We start from the raw sequence: 18,822 nt of genomic DNA on the forward strand, positions 1-18,822 counted from the left end.
CAGAGCCTAGTGCCACCGCTATGTCCCAGAGCCTAGTGCTATGGCTATGTCCAAGAGCCTAGTGCTATGGCTATGTCCAAGAGCGTAGTGCCACAGCTATGTCCCAGAGCCTAGTGCCACCGCTATGTCCCAGAGCCTAGTGCTATGGCTATGTCCAAGAGCCTAGTGCCACAGCTATGTCCCATAACCTAGTGCCACAGCTATGTCCCATAACCTAGTGCCACAGCTATTTCCCATGACCTAGTGCCACCGCTATGTCCCATAACCTAGTACCACAGCTATGTCCTATAACCTAGTGCCACAGCTATGTCCCATAACCTAGTGCCACAGCTATTTCCCATAACCTAGTACCACAGCTATGTCCCATAACCTAGTGCCACCGCTATGTCCCATAACCTAGTGCCACAGCTATGTCCCATAACCTAGTGCCACAGCTATGTCCCATAACCTAGTGCCACAGCTATGTCCCATAACCTAGTGCCACAGCTATGTCCCATAACCTAGTGCCACAGCTATGTCCCATAACCTAGTGCCACAGCTATGGCAAATCAAATCAAATCAAATTTATTTATATAGCCCTTCGTACATCAGCTGATATCTCAAAGTGCTGTACAGAAACCCAGCCTAAAAGCCCAAACAGCAAACAATGCAGGTGTAAAAGCACGGTGGCTAGGAAAAACTCCCTAGAAGGGCCAAAACCTAGGAAGAAACCTAGAGAAGAACCAGGCTATGTGGGGTGGCCAGTCCTCTTCTGGCTGTGCCGGGTAGAGATTATAACAGAACATGACCAAGATGTTCAAATGTTCATAAATGACCAGCATGGTCGAATAATAATAAGGCAGAACAGTTGAAACTGGAGCAGCAGCACAGTCAGGTGGACTGGGGACAGCAAGGAGCCATCATGTCAGGTAGTCCTGGGGCACGGTCCTAGGGCTCAGGTCCTCCGAGAGAGAGAAAGAAAGAGAGAATTAGAGAGAGCATATGTGGGGTGGCCAGTCCTTGTCTGGCTGTGCCGGGTGGAGATTATAACAGAACGTGGCCAAGATGTTCAAATGTTCATAAATGACCAGCATGGTTGAATAATAGTAAGGCAGAACAGTTGAAACTGGAGCAGCAGCATGGCCAGGTGGACTGGGGACAGCAAGGAGTCATCATGTCAGGTAGTCCTGGGACATGGTCCTAGGGCCCAGGCCAGTTGAAACTGGAGCAGCAGCATGGCCAGGTGGACTGGGGACAGCAAGGAGTCATCATGTCAGGTAGTCCTGGGGCATAGTCCTAGGGCTCAGGTCCTCCGAGAGAGAGAAAGAAAGAGAGAAGGAGAGAATTAGAGAATGCACACTTAGATTCACACAGGACACCGAATAGGACAGGAGAAGTACTCCAGATATAACAAACTGACCCTAGCCCCCCGACACATAAACTACTGCAGCATAAATACTGGAGGCTGAGACAGGAGGGGTCAGGAGACACTGTGGCCCGATCCGAGGACACCCCCGGACTGGGCCAAACAGGAAGGATATAACCCCACCCACTTTGCCAAAGCACAGCCCCCACAGTGTGGACAGCTATGTCCCATAACCTCGTGCCACAGCTATGTCCCATAACCTAGTGCCACCGCTATGTCCCAGAGCCTAGTGCTATGGCTATGTCCAAGAGCCTAGTGCCACAGCTATGTCCCATAACCTAGTGCCACAGCTATGTCCCATAACCTAGTGCCACAGCTATGTCCCATAACCTAGTGCCACAGCTATGTCCCATAACCTAGTGCCACAGCTATGTCCCATAACCTAGTACCACAGCTATGTCCCATAACCTAGTGCCACAGCTATGTCCCATAACCTAGTGCCACAGCTATGTCCCATAACCTAGTGCCACAGCTATGTCCCAGAGCCTAGTGCTATGGCTATGTCCAAGAGCCTAGTGCCACAGCTATGTCCCATTTCCTAGTGCCACAGCTATTTCCCATAACCTAGTGCTATGGCTATGTCCAAGAGCCTAGTGCCATGGCTATGTCCCATAACCTAGTGCCACAGCTATGTCCCGTAACCTAGTGCCACCGCTATGTCCCATAACCTAGTGCCACAGCTATGTCCCATAACCTAGTGCCACAGCTATGTCCCATAACCTAGTGCCACAGCTATGTCCCATAACCTAGTGCCACAGCTATGTCCCATAACCTAGTGCCACAGCTATGTCCCATAACCTAGTGCCACAGCTATGTCCCGTAACCTAGTGCCACAGCTATGTCCCATAACCTAGTGCCACAGCTATGTCCCATAACCTAGTGCCACAGCTATGTCCCGTAACCTAGTGCCACAGCTATGTCCCATAACCTAGTGCCACAGCTATGTCCCATAACCTAGTGCCACAGCTATGTCCCATAACCTAGTGCCACAGCTATGTCCCGTAACCTAGTGCCACCGCTATGTCCCATAACCTAGTGCCACAGCTATGTCCCATAACCTAGTGCCACAGCTATGTCCCATAACCTAGTGCCACAGCTATGTCCCATAACCTAGTGCCACAGCTATGTCCCGTAACCTAGTGCCACAGCTATGTCCCATAACCTAGTGCCACAGCTATGTCCCATAACCTAGTGCCACAGCTATGTCCCATAACCTAGTACCACAGCTATGTCCCATAACCTAGTGCCACAGCTATGTCCCATAACCTAGTGCCACAGCTATGTCCCATAACCTAGTGCCACAGCTATGTCCCGTAACCTAGTGCCACCGCTATGTCCCATAACCTAGTGCCACAGCTATGTCCCATAACCTAGTGCCACCGCTATGTCCCATAACCTAGTGCCACATGTGTTTGTTGTATTTTATACCATTCCACCAATTCCACTTCTGCCATTAGCACGAGCCCATCCTCCACAATTAATGTGCCTCCATCCTCCTGTGTTCAGTAGTGTGGTTTTTATTGTGTTATAAAGCGGATCCAACAGATGAACCAGTAGCATGACAGAGAGTTGAAAGAGTGTGGAATATTAAGTACGTCGGTGGTGAGAAAGCAAACGGCCTCCTGAAGGCATTTATCATCAACCGCTAGAGCTGTTACCTTCTCCAGCAGACCCACAGTACCATACACCCCTGCAACATCTTCTTCAGCTAGTCTAGTTTTGACACTTTCAATAGGGAGAATAAATTGCTTATTATAAAGCATGATGTCAATTTCCTTTGTTCTGCAGTTACAGTTGCAAGACGAAGTATGTGAACCCTTTGGAATTACTTGGATTTCTACATAAATTTGTCAAAAAATTTGATCTGATCTTCCTCTAAGTCACAACAATAGACAAACACAGTGTCCTGAAACAAACAACACACCAATTGTTGTATTTTTCTTGTCTATATTGAATACATAATTTAAACATTCACAGTGTAGGTTGGAAAACATATGTGAACCCCAAGGCTAATGACTTGCCCTAAAGCTAATTGGAGTCAGGACTCAGCTAACCTGGAGTCCAATCAATGAGATGAGGTTGGAGATGTTGGTTAGAGCTGCCCTGCAATATAAAAAACACTGACCAAATGTGAGTTTGCTATTCACAAGAAGCATTGCCTGATGTGAACCATGCCTAGAACAAAAGAGATCTAAGAAGACCTAAGACTAAGAATTGTTGACTTGCATAAAGCTGGAAATGGTTCCAAAAGTATCTCTAAAAGCTGTAATGTTTATCAGTCCACGGTAAGACAAATTGTCTATAAATGGAGAAAGTTCAGCACTGTTGCTACTCTCCCTAAGAGTGGCCGCCCTGCAAAGATGACTGCAAGAGCACAGTGCAGAATGCCCAATGAGGTTAAGAAGAATCCTAGAGTGTCAGCTATAGACTTACAGAAATCTCTGGAACATGGTAACATCTCTGCTGACAAGGATATGATATGTGAAACAGTAAACAAGAATGGTGTTCATGGGGAGGACACCACGGAAGAAGCCAGTGCTGTCCAAACAAAACATTGATGCACGTCTGAAGTTCGCAAAAAAGCACCTGGATGTTCCAGGATATGTTCCAAAATACACTGTGGATAAATGAAACTAAAGTTGAGTTGTTTGGAAGGAACACACAACACCATGTGTGGAGAAAAAAAGGCATAGCACACCAACATCTGAACCTCATCCCAACTGTAAAATATGGTTGAGGGAGCATTATGGTTTGGGGCTGCTTTGCTGCCTCAGGGCTGGACAGCTTGCTATCATTGATGGAAAAATGAATTCCCAAGTTTATCAAGACATTTTGCAAGAGAATATTAGAATATCTGTCCGCCAGTTGAAGTTCAACAGAAGTTGGGTGATGCAACAGGACAATGACCCAATATACAGAAGTAAATCAACAGAATGGCTTCAACAGAAGAAAATACGCCTTGGAGTGGGCCAGTCAGAGTCCTGACCGTAACCCGATTGAGATGCTGTGGCATGACCTCAAGAGCGGTTCACACCAGACATCCCAAGAATATTGCTGAACTCAAACAGTTTTGTAAAGAGGAATGGTCCAAAATTCCTCCTGACCGTTGTGCAGGTCTGATACGCAACTACAGAAAACGTTTGGTTGAGGTTAATGCTGCCAAAGGAGGGTCAACCAGTTATTAAATTCAAGAGTTAACGTACTTTTTACACTCTGCACTGTTAATGTTTACATGGTGTGTTCAATGAAAACATGACAGCGTATAATTGTGTGTGTTATTCGTTTAGGCCGACTATGTTTGTCTATTGTTGTGACTTAGATGAAGATCAGGTCGAATTTGATGACCAATTTATGCAGAAATCCAGGTAATTCCAAAGGGTTCACATACTTTTTCTTGTCACTGTATATGATGTATTTGATGAAATTGATAATCAGATGTCAGGTGCATTATTCTCTTAATAACAGTTTGCCTTGTTGAGAGAGAGAGAGAGAGAGAGAGAGAGAGAGAGAGAGAGAGAGAGAGAGAGAGAGAGAGAGAGGTGGGGGAGAGAGCGAGAGATGCTGTGTGATTGATGGGTCTGTCTCCAGCTGTCTTCAGGCTGTGTGGATCTGGGAGTCATGTCAATGACAGGCAGACTCATCGCGACCAACTCTGTGTCACTGCTGAGCGAGCCAGCACCACGGCGCTGAGTGCTGGGCAGAGAGAGCACAAGGCCGGGCGTGTGGCTGGCGCCAAACATGAAGCAGAGCACAAGGCTGCTCTTAGCAAAATGATGACACAAAAGAAATCTGCGTCACAGCGCATCAGTGCATTAGTCAAACACGCCAGTGGAATGAGATCAGTCCGGGGTCACAGAGGGCTAGGTAGTGCTGCTGAAATATGAGGCTACAGTAAAGCTTTGTCTATCACACAGTAAATGTTTATCTATACAAACATATATACTTTTTTTTTCTCTCTATGTCCTTCTCTACATGTTCTCTCTCTTTCTCTCCATCTCTCTTTCTCTTTCTTCTCTCTCGTTCTTTCTCTAAATCTATCCTACCCAGCATCCCTGTGGCCACGTCTCGGACCAGTGACCCGGGCCACTCTAGTGGCGCCTCGGCCAGCTCCAGTGAATCAGAGAGCAGCTCCGAGTCGGATTCAGACAGTGAGAGCAGCTCCAGTGACAGCGAGTGTAACGGGGCCTCCCGGACCGCCACCCCAGAGGTATAACACAATCGCTCCTTACTGTATTGTACCAACCAACCGGGACAGTCAGATTTTTTTTTACTGTGCTATCAACCAATACTCAACCTGTGTTATACCATAGGGAAAAACATTTATCCTATTATTTTGCTACAGAAACACACTATATTACACTAATACCACTAGTACCACATTTTGATCCAGGGATGAAAACCCCCCATCTACTCTAATATCACTATTATTTTGATAGGATTAAACTAGCTGACTTAGTAGCAACTTTCCCTCTTTCCCTGTTGTTGCAGTTGATGGTAGTAAAGTGACTTCGACACTTGCTGGCAGTTTAAGCAGCTCAAATGCCAGGCAGAGTAGTATTCCAGAGGAGCACTGAGTGTTAGACCCGGGTAAATACTTACCACAGTGCATCTGGGCGCCCTCTACAGGTCATATGACTTTCTGTCCACCAAGGAAGAGCCAATTGGAACAGCCAGGTGGGCCATGAAACGGGCCTGTCCGTCTTTAAGGATGTTTCATTCCCTCTCTAAGTGCACTCCACTGATGTTTTACTGAAAACACAGGAGTTTTCCGGAAGCCATGTTAGATGGGATTTAAAGGCTGGGCCTTTCAGAGAGGAAGAGTGAAAGGGAAAGTATGTGTTATCCCCTGTTTTATACTCAGTGGTTTTAATTCCTTAGTCAATTCATTTCCAACACTTCCTTTCCGAATGATTTGCTATCATTTCGATCATTCAGGACAGTATTTATGATTTCAAATGAAACACTTCTACTTGTCGTGGGGCATAATGGTATAAAACAAACGATGTGAGATGGCATGGTCGGAGACAATTTGGGAGCACTACTCAGTCATTCATGAGTTTCTGAGAGTCTATTTTAATGGTCTCTTCATCAGGACATTGGCTCGTTGGTTTGATAGCATATAGCTCTGAAGAGACAATTGAATTATCACATTTTACTTTCATGAGTCAACACAGTGTTTTATGAAGCTATGTAGTCTACTATCAAACTAAACATGGATCTATCTAACTGTGTATTCTTTGTCCTTGATACTTATTTTGTTCTCAAACAGCCTGAACCTCCATCAACAAACAAATGGCAGCTGGATAAGTGGCTGAACAAAGTGACCCCACACAATAAAGCACTTATCAGTACCCAGTCAGAGAGAGAGAGCCATGGGCTCTGCAGCTCCCAGCCTGACCACAGCCAGCAGGCACCTGGGAGCCAGGACCTGGCCCCAGGAAAGAGCAAGCCTGGGCCCACCGTCCTGCTGGCCCAGACCGACGCCAAGGAACGGGCCCTCCTCAGCCCCATCCGAGAGAAGGCCAAGCCCAAGACTGGACCAAAGGTCTCAGAGGGCAAGAGTTCAAAGTCCCCAGCAGCGGTGGTGGTGGAGCAGGCCCCAGCCAGACGCAGCATTGGAAAGAAGCAGCCAAAGAAAGTGGAGCGCTCATCCAGCCTGGAAGAACACAGCTCCTGGTCCAAACCCATCAACCCCTCCATCAGCACTACCCCTAAGGAGAAGGAGCCTCCGCCTCTTCTGGAACCGCCCAAGTCCAGGACCAAGGGCACCAGTGGGAAAGCTGCCCCTAGGAAGGAACCTCGCACCACTACTACCACGACTACTACTCCAGCTCATCCTCCCCCAGCCCCAGTCTTGGACAAGAAGAAGCACAGGGGGCCCACCAGGATCCTCCCCAAGTCCAAGGAGTTCATCGAGACTGAGTCTTCGTCGTCTGAGTGCCACTCTGAACCAGAGGATCTGATCAAGGTCCCTAACCCTCCCTGCCCAGGTCCCAGCAGCCTGCAGACTCTCAAAGCAGCCAATCTCCTGAGTGTCAGTAGCCTTACCAGCACCTGCAGCACTTCCATCTCTATCCCAGACCCTGGTGTAGTTGGGGGCTTACTGGAAGACCCCCTCTTATCCCCTGTCCCCATCATCCAGAACGAACTGTTGTCCCCTCTCAGGGACTTTGAGGACATCAAGTCACTGTGGGTGAAGATCGAGCTGAGCTTCCTGTCTAGAATCCCAGGACAGGACCCCCCTGAGCCCCCTCCTGTGAAGGTTGAGCCCCAGGAACACTGGGAACCCAGCACCAAGCACAGACGCCAGTCCCCTGCCAGTCAACAGTCTACCCCTGTTGAGAAACCCCCTAGCAAGGCCAAGAGGAAACACAAGGCAAGTGCAGATCCTTTCTCACTCTTTTTCTCTCTAGGTACTGACTTGTATTGGTTTGTGGGATAGTGGTTGGAGTGTGTCCATGGAGGAGCAGTGAGAAAGTGCTGATAGTATGTTCAATGCTGACTGTGCTGTTTGTGTGTGTTCTTTAGTCGGACCATTGTAACGCTGTCGGCGGGAGCAAGAAGTTACGGTTGGAGAAAGACTCCATGCTTCTTCCCCCGTGCATCTCACCCATTCACAACCACAAGAACATTAGCACAAAAGAGTAAGTGTCGCTGAATCGCTCACTGTGCGGTACTTACTTAACTCTTCACAATGGTTACTGGATGAGAAAAGGAATGTGTAGAGCATACCTGTTATCTACAGTAAATGGTTACAGGGATGTACACATTCATTATGGATGTGCACAGTGTACTTACAGGCTGTTGTTTTTCTCTTATGGGTGGTAGTACTGTATGTGTTGTGAATGGCTACGTCCAACCAGTGTAGATCCTCCTCAGAGAGGATGCTCGGATGTACAGGAGCAGTGATGTTTCTAGTATGGTATACCCTTAGCTGCTGCTAGCTCTTTGCTGTGTCCTGTGTCCTACAGCATTAAGGTAACATGACACCGACAAGGGCGCTAAAGCTAATTTTAGACATTGAATTAGCACTGCGGAGACCTACTGCTCATCAAAGGGACGCTGGTGACAAGGGTCGGGGGTTGAGTGTAGTGAGTCCGGAGGATGGAGTGTCCGCTAGCTGAGCTTTACCACTAATCACTATATATATTTAATATTAATAATTACCCAGCGCTGTGATATATGAGCTGCCATGGGTATCTAGTGCAGAAATGTTGAACCCTTTGGTCTGGGCTGAAGCCTTTAAATCAGTTGAATTTAGGCAACCTCAAAGCCTTTTAATCAGATTGGAGTGTAAAGATGCTTTGTTTTAATTCCGTTAAACTGACCAGGGTTCTGCTCATTTCCCGGCCTGTGAAACAAGACAAAATATGCTGCTGTTGACAAATAACCTGAGCAACATAATCCTAATGAGGTTTTCTGACTGCGTTTCCCCCGTTACTGCTTCAGGCGCTCTTGCGCCAGCTAAGCATTTTTTTCTCATATATAAAATCCCCATGAGTTTAGGGAAAGGGGGCGAAAAGAATCTGTTGTTGCAAACAATGTGAAAAATATAGTAGCTGCAGGAGGGAGGCCAGGTTTCTCGCTGCTACTTTACATTCTTGCTGGTTTTTAAACTCAATAATGACTTTGAGGAAACTCTATAACGGCAACTTCCTTACCTGTCTCTTATCTGTTAACATGGAGAAATTGAGGAAATGTTATTGTTAATAGAATCCCCATGTAGACACACACACACACACACACACACACACACACACACACACACACACACACACACACACACACACACACACACACACACACACACACCGAGAACACACTCACATGGATCCAGACTGCAGTCTGCTGGGTTCCCCTCTGAGGGGCCAGGTTTCTGGAGCAGGAGTGGATATTAGAAGGACTGTGAATCTAAGTGCTTTCTGTCTCAACAAACTGCCGTTCCACTGCCTGATCAATCAATATTCTGACCCCTCAGTGCAATACAGGGCTATTTCTAGTCCTATTTCTAGGCTGCCTCCTTAGAGGGTCAGGCACTGAAAAATAATGTGTCAAAATGTAAATGGTTTTATGGTTTTAAACAAAGCCAAAAGGATATGTTTAAATGATATTAAATATCATTGATATACTCCTTTTTGTTCTTTTTTTACATTCCCAAAGAACAAAACCAACATATACAATACGAACCGACAACTTACGGACACATACAAACAATGACCATGTGACTCTGACTGACTCTGTCCAGACCCGCCCATCACAATCCCATCCCTAGTGCCTGCATTAATGTTTGCCACGTGGCCTTAAATAGAACCAGTTTGTTTTTCTCAGTCGCCCATGCAATTTCAATAACAAATCATTTGATTTTTTTCATTGTATTAAGGATGGCGGATTGATTGACTTCCTCATTTTTAGAATAGGTTTTTGATGAGTGATGAGAAAATAATTTTACAGCCCATTGGTATCTCACTATATGTCATGTCTTGAAATATGCCCACAGGCAGATTAAAAGTATGTTTATATTGTAACTTTCTAGCTCCGCCCACAACTTCTGAACTTTATAGCATTCCTAGAATGCATGGATTATTGAATCATTATTAGTTGTACATTTGACACATGACTGCCATTGTACTGTTAAATTGGTGCATTTTGTGTAATACATTCTATATATATTAGTTTGGATTAAGCGTACAATTTTGTTAGTTATGCTCAAACTTTCACTCCATCTTATGCCAACGTCAGTTCTTTTATTTTATTTTATTTTTTATTTCACCTTTATTTAACCAGGTAGGCTAGTTGAGAACAAGTTCTCATTTGCAACTGCGACCTGGCCAAGATAAAGCATAGCAGTGTGAACAGACAACACAGAGTTACACGTGGAATAAACAATTAACAAGTCAATAACACAGTAGAAAAAATGGGCAGTCTATATACAATGTGTGCAAAAGGCATGAGGAGGTAGGCGAATAATACAATTTTGCAGATTAACACTGGAGTGATAAATGATCAGATGGTCATGTACAGGTAGAGATATTGGTGTGCAAAAGAGCAGAAAAATAAATAAATAAAAACAGTATAAAAACAGTATGGGAATGAGGTAGGTGAAAATGGGTGGGCTATTTACCTATAGACTATGTACAGCTGCAGCGATCGGTTAGCTGCTCGGATAGCTGATGTTTGAAGTTGGTGAGGGAGATAAAAGTCTCCAACTTCAGCGATTTTTGCAATTCGTTCCAGTCACAGGCAGCAGAGTACTGGAACGAAAGGCGGCCAAATGATGTGTTGGCTTTAGGGATGATCAGTGAGATACACCTGCTGGAGCACGTGCTACGGATGGGTGTTGCCATCGTGACCAGTGAACTGAGATAAGGCGGAGCTTTACCTAGCATGGACTTGTAGATGACCTGGAGCCAGTGGGTCTGGCGACGAATATGTAGTGAGGGCCAGCCGACTAGAGCATACAAGTCGCAGTGGTGGGTGGTATAAGGTGCTTTAGTGACAAAACGGATGGCACTGTGATAGACTGCATCCAGTTTGCTGAGTAGAGTGTTGGAAGCCATTTTGTAGATGACATCGCCGAAGTCGAGGATCGGTAGGATAGTCAGTTTTACTAGGGTAAGCTTGGCAGCGTGAGTGAAGGAGGCTTTGTTGCAGAATAGAAAGCCGACTCTTGATTTGATTTTCGATTGGAGATGTTTGATGTGGGTCTGGAAGGAGAGTTTGCAGTCTAGCCAGACACCTAGGTACTTATAGATGTCCACATATTCAAGGTCGGAACCATCCAGGGTGGTGATGCTAGTCGGGCATGCGGGTGCAGGCAGCGATCGGTTGAAAAGCATGCATTTGGTTTTACTCGCGTTTAAGAGCAGTTGGAGGCCACGGAAGGAGTGCTGTATGGCATTGAAGCTCGTTTGGAGGTTAGATAGCACAGTGTCCAATGACGGGCCGAAAGTATATAGAATGGTGTCGTCTGCATAGAGGTGATATATCATTGATATATACAGAGAAAAGAGTCGGCCCGAGAATTGAACCCTGTGGCACCCCCATAGAGACTGCCAGAGGACCGGACAGCATGCCCTCCGATTTGACACACTGAACTCTGTCTGCAAAGTAATTGGTGAACCAGGCAAGGCAGTCATCCGAAAAACCGAGGCTGTTGAGTCTGCCGATAAGAATATGGTGATTGACAGAGTCGAAAGCCTTGGTGAGGTTGATGAAGACGGCTGCACAGTACTGTCTTTTATCGATGGCGGTTATGATATCGTTTAGTACCTTGAGTGTGGCTGAGGTGCACCCGTGACCGGCTCGGAAACCAGATTGCACAGCGGAGAAGGTACGGTGGGATTCGAGATGGTCAGTGACCTGTTTGTTGACTTGGCTTTCGAATACCTTAGATAGGCAGGGCAGGATGGATATAGGTCTGTAACAGTTTGGGTCCAGGGTGTCTCCCCCTTTGAAGAGGGGGATGACTGCGGCAGCTTTCCAATCCTTGGGGATCTCAGACGATATGAAAGAGAGGTTGAACAGGCTGGTAATAGGGGTTGCGACAATGGCGGCAGATAGTTTCAGAAATAGCGGGTCCAGATTGTCAAGCCCAGCTGATTTGTACGGGTCCAGGTTTTGCAGCTCTTTCAGAACATCTGCTATCTGGATTTGGGTAAAGGAGAACCTGGAGAGGCTTGGGTTAGGAGCTACGGGGGGGGCGGAGCTGTTGGCCGAGGTTGGAGTAGCCAGGCGGAAGGCATGGCCAGCCGTTGAGAAGTGCTTATTGAAGTTTTCGATAATCATGGATTTATCGGTGGAGACCGTGTTTCCTAGCCTCAGTGCAGTGGGCAGCTGGGAGGAGGTGCTCTTGTTCTCCATGGACTTCACAGTGTCCCAGAACTTTTTGGAGTTGGAGCTACAGGATGCAAACTTCTGCCTGAAGAAGCTGGCCTTAGCTTTCCTGACTGACTGCGTGTATTGGTTCCTGACTTCCCTGAACAGTTGCATATCACGGGGGCTATTCGATGCTATTGCTGTCCGCCACAGGATGTTTTTGGGCTGGTCGAGGGCAGTCAGGTCTGGAGTGAACCAAGGGCTGTATCTGTTCTTGGTTCTGCATTTTTTGAACGGAGCATGCTTATCTAAAATGGTGAGGAAGTTACTTTTAAAGAATGACCATGCATCCTCAACTGACGGGATGAGGTCAATGTCCTTCCAGGATACCCGGGCCAGGTCGATTAGAAAGGCCAGCTCACAGAAGTGTTTTAGGGAGCGTTTGACAGTGATGAGGGGTGGTCGTTTGACTGCGGCTCCGTGGCGGATACAGGCGATGAGGCAGTGATCGCTGAGATCCTCGTTGAAGACAGCAGAGGTATATTTGGAGGGCCAGTTGGTCAGGATGACTTCTATGAGGGTGCCCTTGTTTACAGAGTTAGGGTTGTACCTGGTGGGTTCCTTGATGATTTGAGTGAGATTGAGGTCATCTAGCTTAGATTTGTAGGACTGCCGGGGTGTTAAGCATATCCCAGTTTAGGTCACCTAACAGAACTTACTCTGAAGCTAGATGGGGGGCGATCAATTCTCAAATGGTGTCCAGGGCACAGCTGGGAGCTGAGGGGGGTCAGTAGCAGGCGGCAACAGTGAGAGACTTGTTTCTGGAGAGAGTAATTTTCAAAATTAGTAGTTCAAACTGTTTGGGTATGGACCTGGAAAGTATGACATTACTTTGCAGGCTATCTCTGCAGTAGACTGCGACTCCGCCCCCTTTGGCAGTTCTATCTTGACGGAAGATGTTATAGTTGGGTATGGAAATCTCTGAATTTTTGGTGGCCTTCCTGAGCCAGGATTCAGACACGGCAAGGACATCAGGGTTAGCAGAGTGTGCTAAAGCAGTGAGTAAAACAAACTTAGGGAGGAGGCTTCTGATGTTGACATGCATAAAACCAAGACTTTTTCGATCACAGAAGTCAACAAATGAGGGTACCTGGGGGACATGCGGGGCCTGGGTTTACCTCCACATCACCCGCCGAACAGAGAAGGAGTAGTATGAGGGTGCGGCTAAAGGCTATCACAACTGGTCGCCTAGAGCGTTGGGGGCAGAGGATAAGAGGAGCAGGTTTCTGGGCATGGTAGAAATCTGGTAGAAATCTTGGTTGATCTTTTTTTCTAAGAGATTTTCAGTTGGATATGCTCTTTTATGAAACCCAACAGACACTGAGAAGTATCTGTACTTTATGCCTTACCTGTATAGTGCTGCATTGAATTAGTCTTATAATAAAAGCAGAAATAATCATTCATTCTGACAAACAGAATGCTCTAAGGCCAGCTGCTTTCTTTCAGGCCTGCACATAATGCCTGTACTTCTCAATGTTACAAATACCTCAGACAGTCAAGTCATGTCTCATTTTTTTCATCCATCCACCACTTTGATGACATAGCAGTTGAGATTGGTTTGCATTTCAGAGGCTGTGAACTCACATTATTGGGGGGGGGGTGTCATAACACTTCATAAGCAATACATAAGCATTCATAAATGTTTCTGTGTTTGTCTAATCCTAGCTCTCTGAGGAAACAGCCCAGGAAGAGAGAGCTGCTGCCTCCCCTGCTGTCGCCGCTCTCTGACGAGCCTCCCACCCGCCAGCGCAGGACCAGCGAGTGTTCCTCCTTCAGCCAGGAGGGCGGTGCTAGCGGCGCCTTATTACTACCCACCCTCAGCTGCTCTCTGCCCCCCTTCTCCTCCTCCTCATCCTCCTCTTCCTCACACAAGCACCACAGCAAAGGAGAGAGCAAATTCTTCTCACATTCCAAGACAAGCAGTGTAAGTAGGGGCAAGCTGTTGTTCTTCGGAGTTATTATACAGTAAAATGGTTATTATTACTTTTGTACCGCTATCATAATCAATTACCGAGCAACATTTTTTAAATGTAAAATGTTTAAAGTGTGATACTTTTGCGTCCACTCCGTTTGCTAAGAGAACGTGTCTTCTACAATTCATTGTGCAGAGAAGTTGGAAGACGGTGCTGTTGCTGCAGATGATTTCTCTGCTCCAGGCTTCTACCACTATTTCCTGTGTTTTTGCAAATCTAATCTAATTACCCTTTGAAAGGAGTTATAAACAGCCTTGAAGAGAGGGAAATGGCTGAATATGTTTAAAGCCAGGACAGGAAAAAATACACCAGGGCTACAACGTAACGGCAGTCCAAATCACCAAGATGAATCCTTACAGTATTATTAGACTTACTGCTGGATGCTAATTAGCATTTTAATTGACCCCCTCCATTTCACAGGAGGATGATACCCACAGCAAACCATCTGGCAGTTTCCATGGTAACGGTCAGTCTGATTCCGACCTTTGGTCCAACCCCTCATCTCTGTCCATGGACCACATGGAGCCAAGGAGACCGAAGCTAACGTTCAATAACAAGTACGTATGACTAACTAACTTCTCCAAACACTCCAAAAACACATATTGTGTTTTTTGTCTCTGATGTACTGACAGATTGACATGATGTACTGACAGATTGACATGATGTACTGACAGATTGAATGACATGATGTACTGACAGATTTGAATAACATGATGCACTGACAGATTTCAATGACATGATGTACTGACAGATTGAATGACATGATGTACTGACAGATTGAATGACATGATGTACTGACAGATTGAATGACATGATGTACTGACAGATTGAATGACATGATGTACTGACAGATTGAATGACATGATGTACTGACAGATTGAATAACATGATGCACTGACAGATCAAATGACTTGATGTACTGACAGATTGAATGACATGATGTACTGACAGATTGAATGACATGATGTACTGACAGATTGAATGACATGATGTACTGACAGATTGAATGACATGATGTACTGACAGATTGAATGACATGATGTACTGACAGATCAAATGACTTGATGTACTGACAGATTGAATGACATGATGTACTGACAGATCAAATTACATGATGTACTGACAGATTGAATGACATGATGTACTGACAGATTGAATGACATGATGTACTGACAGATTGAATGACATGATGTACTGACAGATTGAATGACATGATGTATGTACTAATTTAAGTCTCAAACATGATTAAAATGGAACAGAACAGAACCCAGGGAAGTTGAAGTATGTGTGGGATGTGATTACAAAGTCGAGTTCCTCTATATTGATAATTCAAAATGAAACATATTCAGCATTTGAAGGACAACATTATATCCTTAAGCAATCCAGGCAGTCACACAACTGCAAACAGATTTATATTTCCAACATAACTGAAATGACTGACATATTCTCAATGCATGTGTTCTCCACAGAGTTCACACTGCAGACTACTACATGCAGGAAGCCAAGAAACTGAAGCACAAAGCAGATGCACTGGTAAGCTGTTGTTTAATTAGCCACCGCAAAATGTATTAAAACCATTTAAAACAGCATTTACTTTGGTAGAGAATAGCCTTTTTGACATTGTCTCAGCCAGGCACTGGTCTTAATAATAGACAGACTGACACTGGTAGTAATATACAGACAGACTGACACTGGTCTTAACCTGTAGTGACGCCCAGCCCGTGAACGGGACTGTTATCATCATCTGACACTAATTAGCATAACGCAACGGACAAAAATCTTCCTAGAAAATGTTCCTATTCATGAAAATCACAAGTGAAATATATTGGAACACAGCTTAGCCTTTTGTTAATCACCCTGTCATATCAGATTTTCAAAATATGCTTTACAGCCAACGCTAGACAAGCATTTGTGTAAGTTTATCATAGCCTAGCATAGCATTATGCCTTGCTAGCAACAGGCAAACTTGTCACGGAAATCAGAAAAGCAATCAGATTAAATCGTTTACCTTTGATGAACTTCGGATGTTTTCACTCACGAGACTCCCAGCTAGACAGCCAAAGTTCATTTTTCCCAAAATATTATTTTTGTAGGTGAAATAGCTCTGTTTGTTCTTCACGTTTGGCTGAGAAATCTCCCGGAAATTGCAGTCACCACAACGCCGAAAAATATTCAAAATTAGCTCCATAATATCGACAGAAACATTGCAAACGTTGTTTAGAATCCATCCTCAAGGTGTTTTTCTAATATCTATTCGATAATATATCCATCGGGACAATTCCTTTTTCTCTAGGACCGATTGAATTAATGGCTACCTCTGAACTTTATGCGAGAATCTCTCTCGGAGCCACCATGTGACCACTTATGCAATGTGCCCCCATACGACTATTCTTCAACAGAAATGCGTAAAACTACGTCACAATGCTGTAGACACCTTGGGGAATACGTAGAAAGCGTAAGCTCGTTGATGGTACATTCACAGCCATATAGGGAGTCATTGGAATGCAGCGCTTTCAAAACCTGGGGCACTTCGGGATTTGATTTTTCTCAGGCTTTCACCTGCAACATCATTTCTGTTATACTCACAGACAATATATTTACAGTTTTGGAAACGTTAGAGTGTTTTCTATCCAAAGCTGTCAATTACGTGCGTATTCTAGCATCTTTTGCTGAAAAAATATCCCGTTTAAAACGAGAAAGTTTTTTTTTTTTTATGAAAATACTGCCCCTTAACACCAAGAGGTTTTAACAACAGACAGACAGACACTGGTCTTAATAACAGACATACACTGGTCTTAATAACAAACAGACACGGGTCTTAATAACAGACAGACACTGGTCTTAATAACAAACATACACTGGTCTTAATAACAGATAGACACTGGTCTTAATAACAGACAGACACTGGTCTTAATAACAGACAGACACTGGTCTTAATAACAGACAGACACTGGTCTTAATAACAGACAGACACTGGTCTTAATAACAGACAGACACTGGTCTTAACAACAAACAGACACTGGTCTTAATAACAAACAGACACTGGTCTTAATAACAAACAGACCGACAGTGATCTTAATAACAGACAGACACTGGTCTTAATAACAGGCAGACACTGGTCTTAATAACAGACAGACACTGGTCTTAATAACAGACAAGCACTGGTCTTAATAACAGACAGACACTGGTCTTAATAACAAACAGACACTGGTCTTAATAACAAACAGACTGACAGTGATCTTAATAACAGACAGACACTGGTCTTAATAACAGACAGACAGACACTTGTCTTAATAACAGACATACAGACACTGGTCTTAATAACAAACAGACCGACAGTGGTCTTAATAACAGACAGACACTGGTCTTAATAACAGACAGACACTGGTCTTAATAACAGAGACACTGGTCTTAATAACACTGGTCTTAATAACAGACAGACACTGGTCTTAATAACAGACAACACTGGTCTTAATAACAAGCACTGGTCTTAATAACAAACAGACCGACAGTGATCTTAATAACAGACAGACACTGGTCTTAATAACAGACAGACACTGGTCTTAATAACAGACAGACACTGGTCTTAATAACAGACAGACAGACACTGGTCTTAATAACAAACAGACACTGGTCTTAATAACAGACAGACACTGGTCTTAATAACAAACAGACACTGGTCTTAATAACAAACAGACCGACAGTGATCTTAATAACAGACAGACACTGGTCTTAATAACAGACAGACAGACACTTGTCTTAATAACAGACATACAGGCACTGGTCTTATTAAGAAACAGACAGACATTGGTCTTAATAAGAGACAGACACTTGTCTTAATAAGAGAGACACTGGTCTTAATAACTGACAGACAACCACTGGTCTTAATAACAGACAGACAGACATACAGACACGGGGCTTATCTGAAGAATGTTGCTAGATGTACAGAGGAGAGCCCTTGTGGAGATCTGTAGTCTTTTTGAAGTGAGGCTGTGGGATCTGTCTCTTTCACACCTCTTCAATGTCCTCAGAGAGGGCCTTGAGCCCAGGCAGCGGACGTGATTTACCAACACACTCATAGTGCCCTAATAATTGGATTCTAGCAATTATCTCCCCAGACAATGTCCTTTATCGGAAGTTACATCCACTTGGCCATAAATCTGATCTGCGAGGTAAAGTCATCCATGAATACAAAATGAAGGGAATTGATTGCCCTTGTTACATGACAGTAATCGTTGAGCTGTAATGAATCTTTCACCAGCCCGGTCGGTATGTAGTAAAAGTGGCTTACTTGAAATGGATAGAACCTGCTTGAGAGGTGCTTTCAGTGGAGAGTGGTGTGTAAATATATTTTATTTTACACTTGTGTGCTCATGAGCTTCTTATTTGTCATAGGCTCTTTGGTTTTGTGTTTTGGGTCTTAGTGAGTTTGTATTTTTAGTAATGTTATCGAGAAAATTGAAGAAGATCAAAAGAATGTTCTGTTTCCCAAACAAAATGTAGCATAGTTATTTTTCCTTCTGATTAAATCAGCTTAATATCTGTTTTCACAAGAACACGGAGGCATTG

General features: G+C 44.7%; 1 protein-coding gene across 1 annotated transcript in view; it reads left to right on the top strand.

Moving 5' to 3' along the window:
• Positions 1-18,822, top strand: part of aff2 (AF4/FMR2 family, member 2) — a 320,904-nt gene that overhangs the window by 286,192 nt on the left and 15,890 nt on the right. Inside the window, exons 12-17 of the mRNA XM_046323313.1 lie at positions 5,453-5,612; positions 6,675-7,781; positions 7,934-8,049; positions 13,946-14,204; positions 14,674-14,810; positions 15,723-15,786. Of these exons, the coding sequence (XP_046179269.1) occupies positions 5,453-5,612; positions 6,675-7,781; positions 7,934-8,049; positions 13,946-14,204; positions 14,674-14,810; positions 15,723-15,786 (1,843 nt within the window). The remainder of the gene's footprint in view (positions 1-5,452; positions 5,613-6,674; positions 7,782-7,933; positions 8,050-13,945; positions 14,205-14,673; positions 14,811-15,722; positions 15,787-18,822) is intronic.

Source organism: Oncorhynchus gorbuscha, linkage group LG23 (assembly GCF_021184085.1).
Source record: "Oncorhynchus gorbuscha isolate QuinsamMale2020 ecotype Even-year linkage group LG23, OgorEven_v1.0, whole genome shotgun sequence".
Classification (NCBI taxonomy): Eukaryota; Metazoa; Chordata; class Actinopteri; order Salmoniformes; family Salmonidae; genus Oncorhynchus; species Oncorhynchus gorbuscha.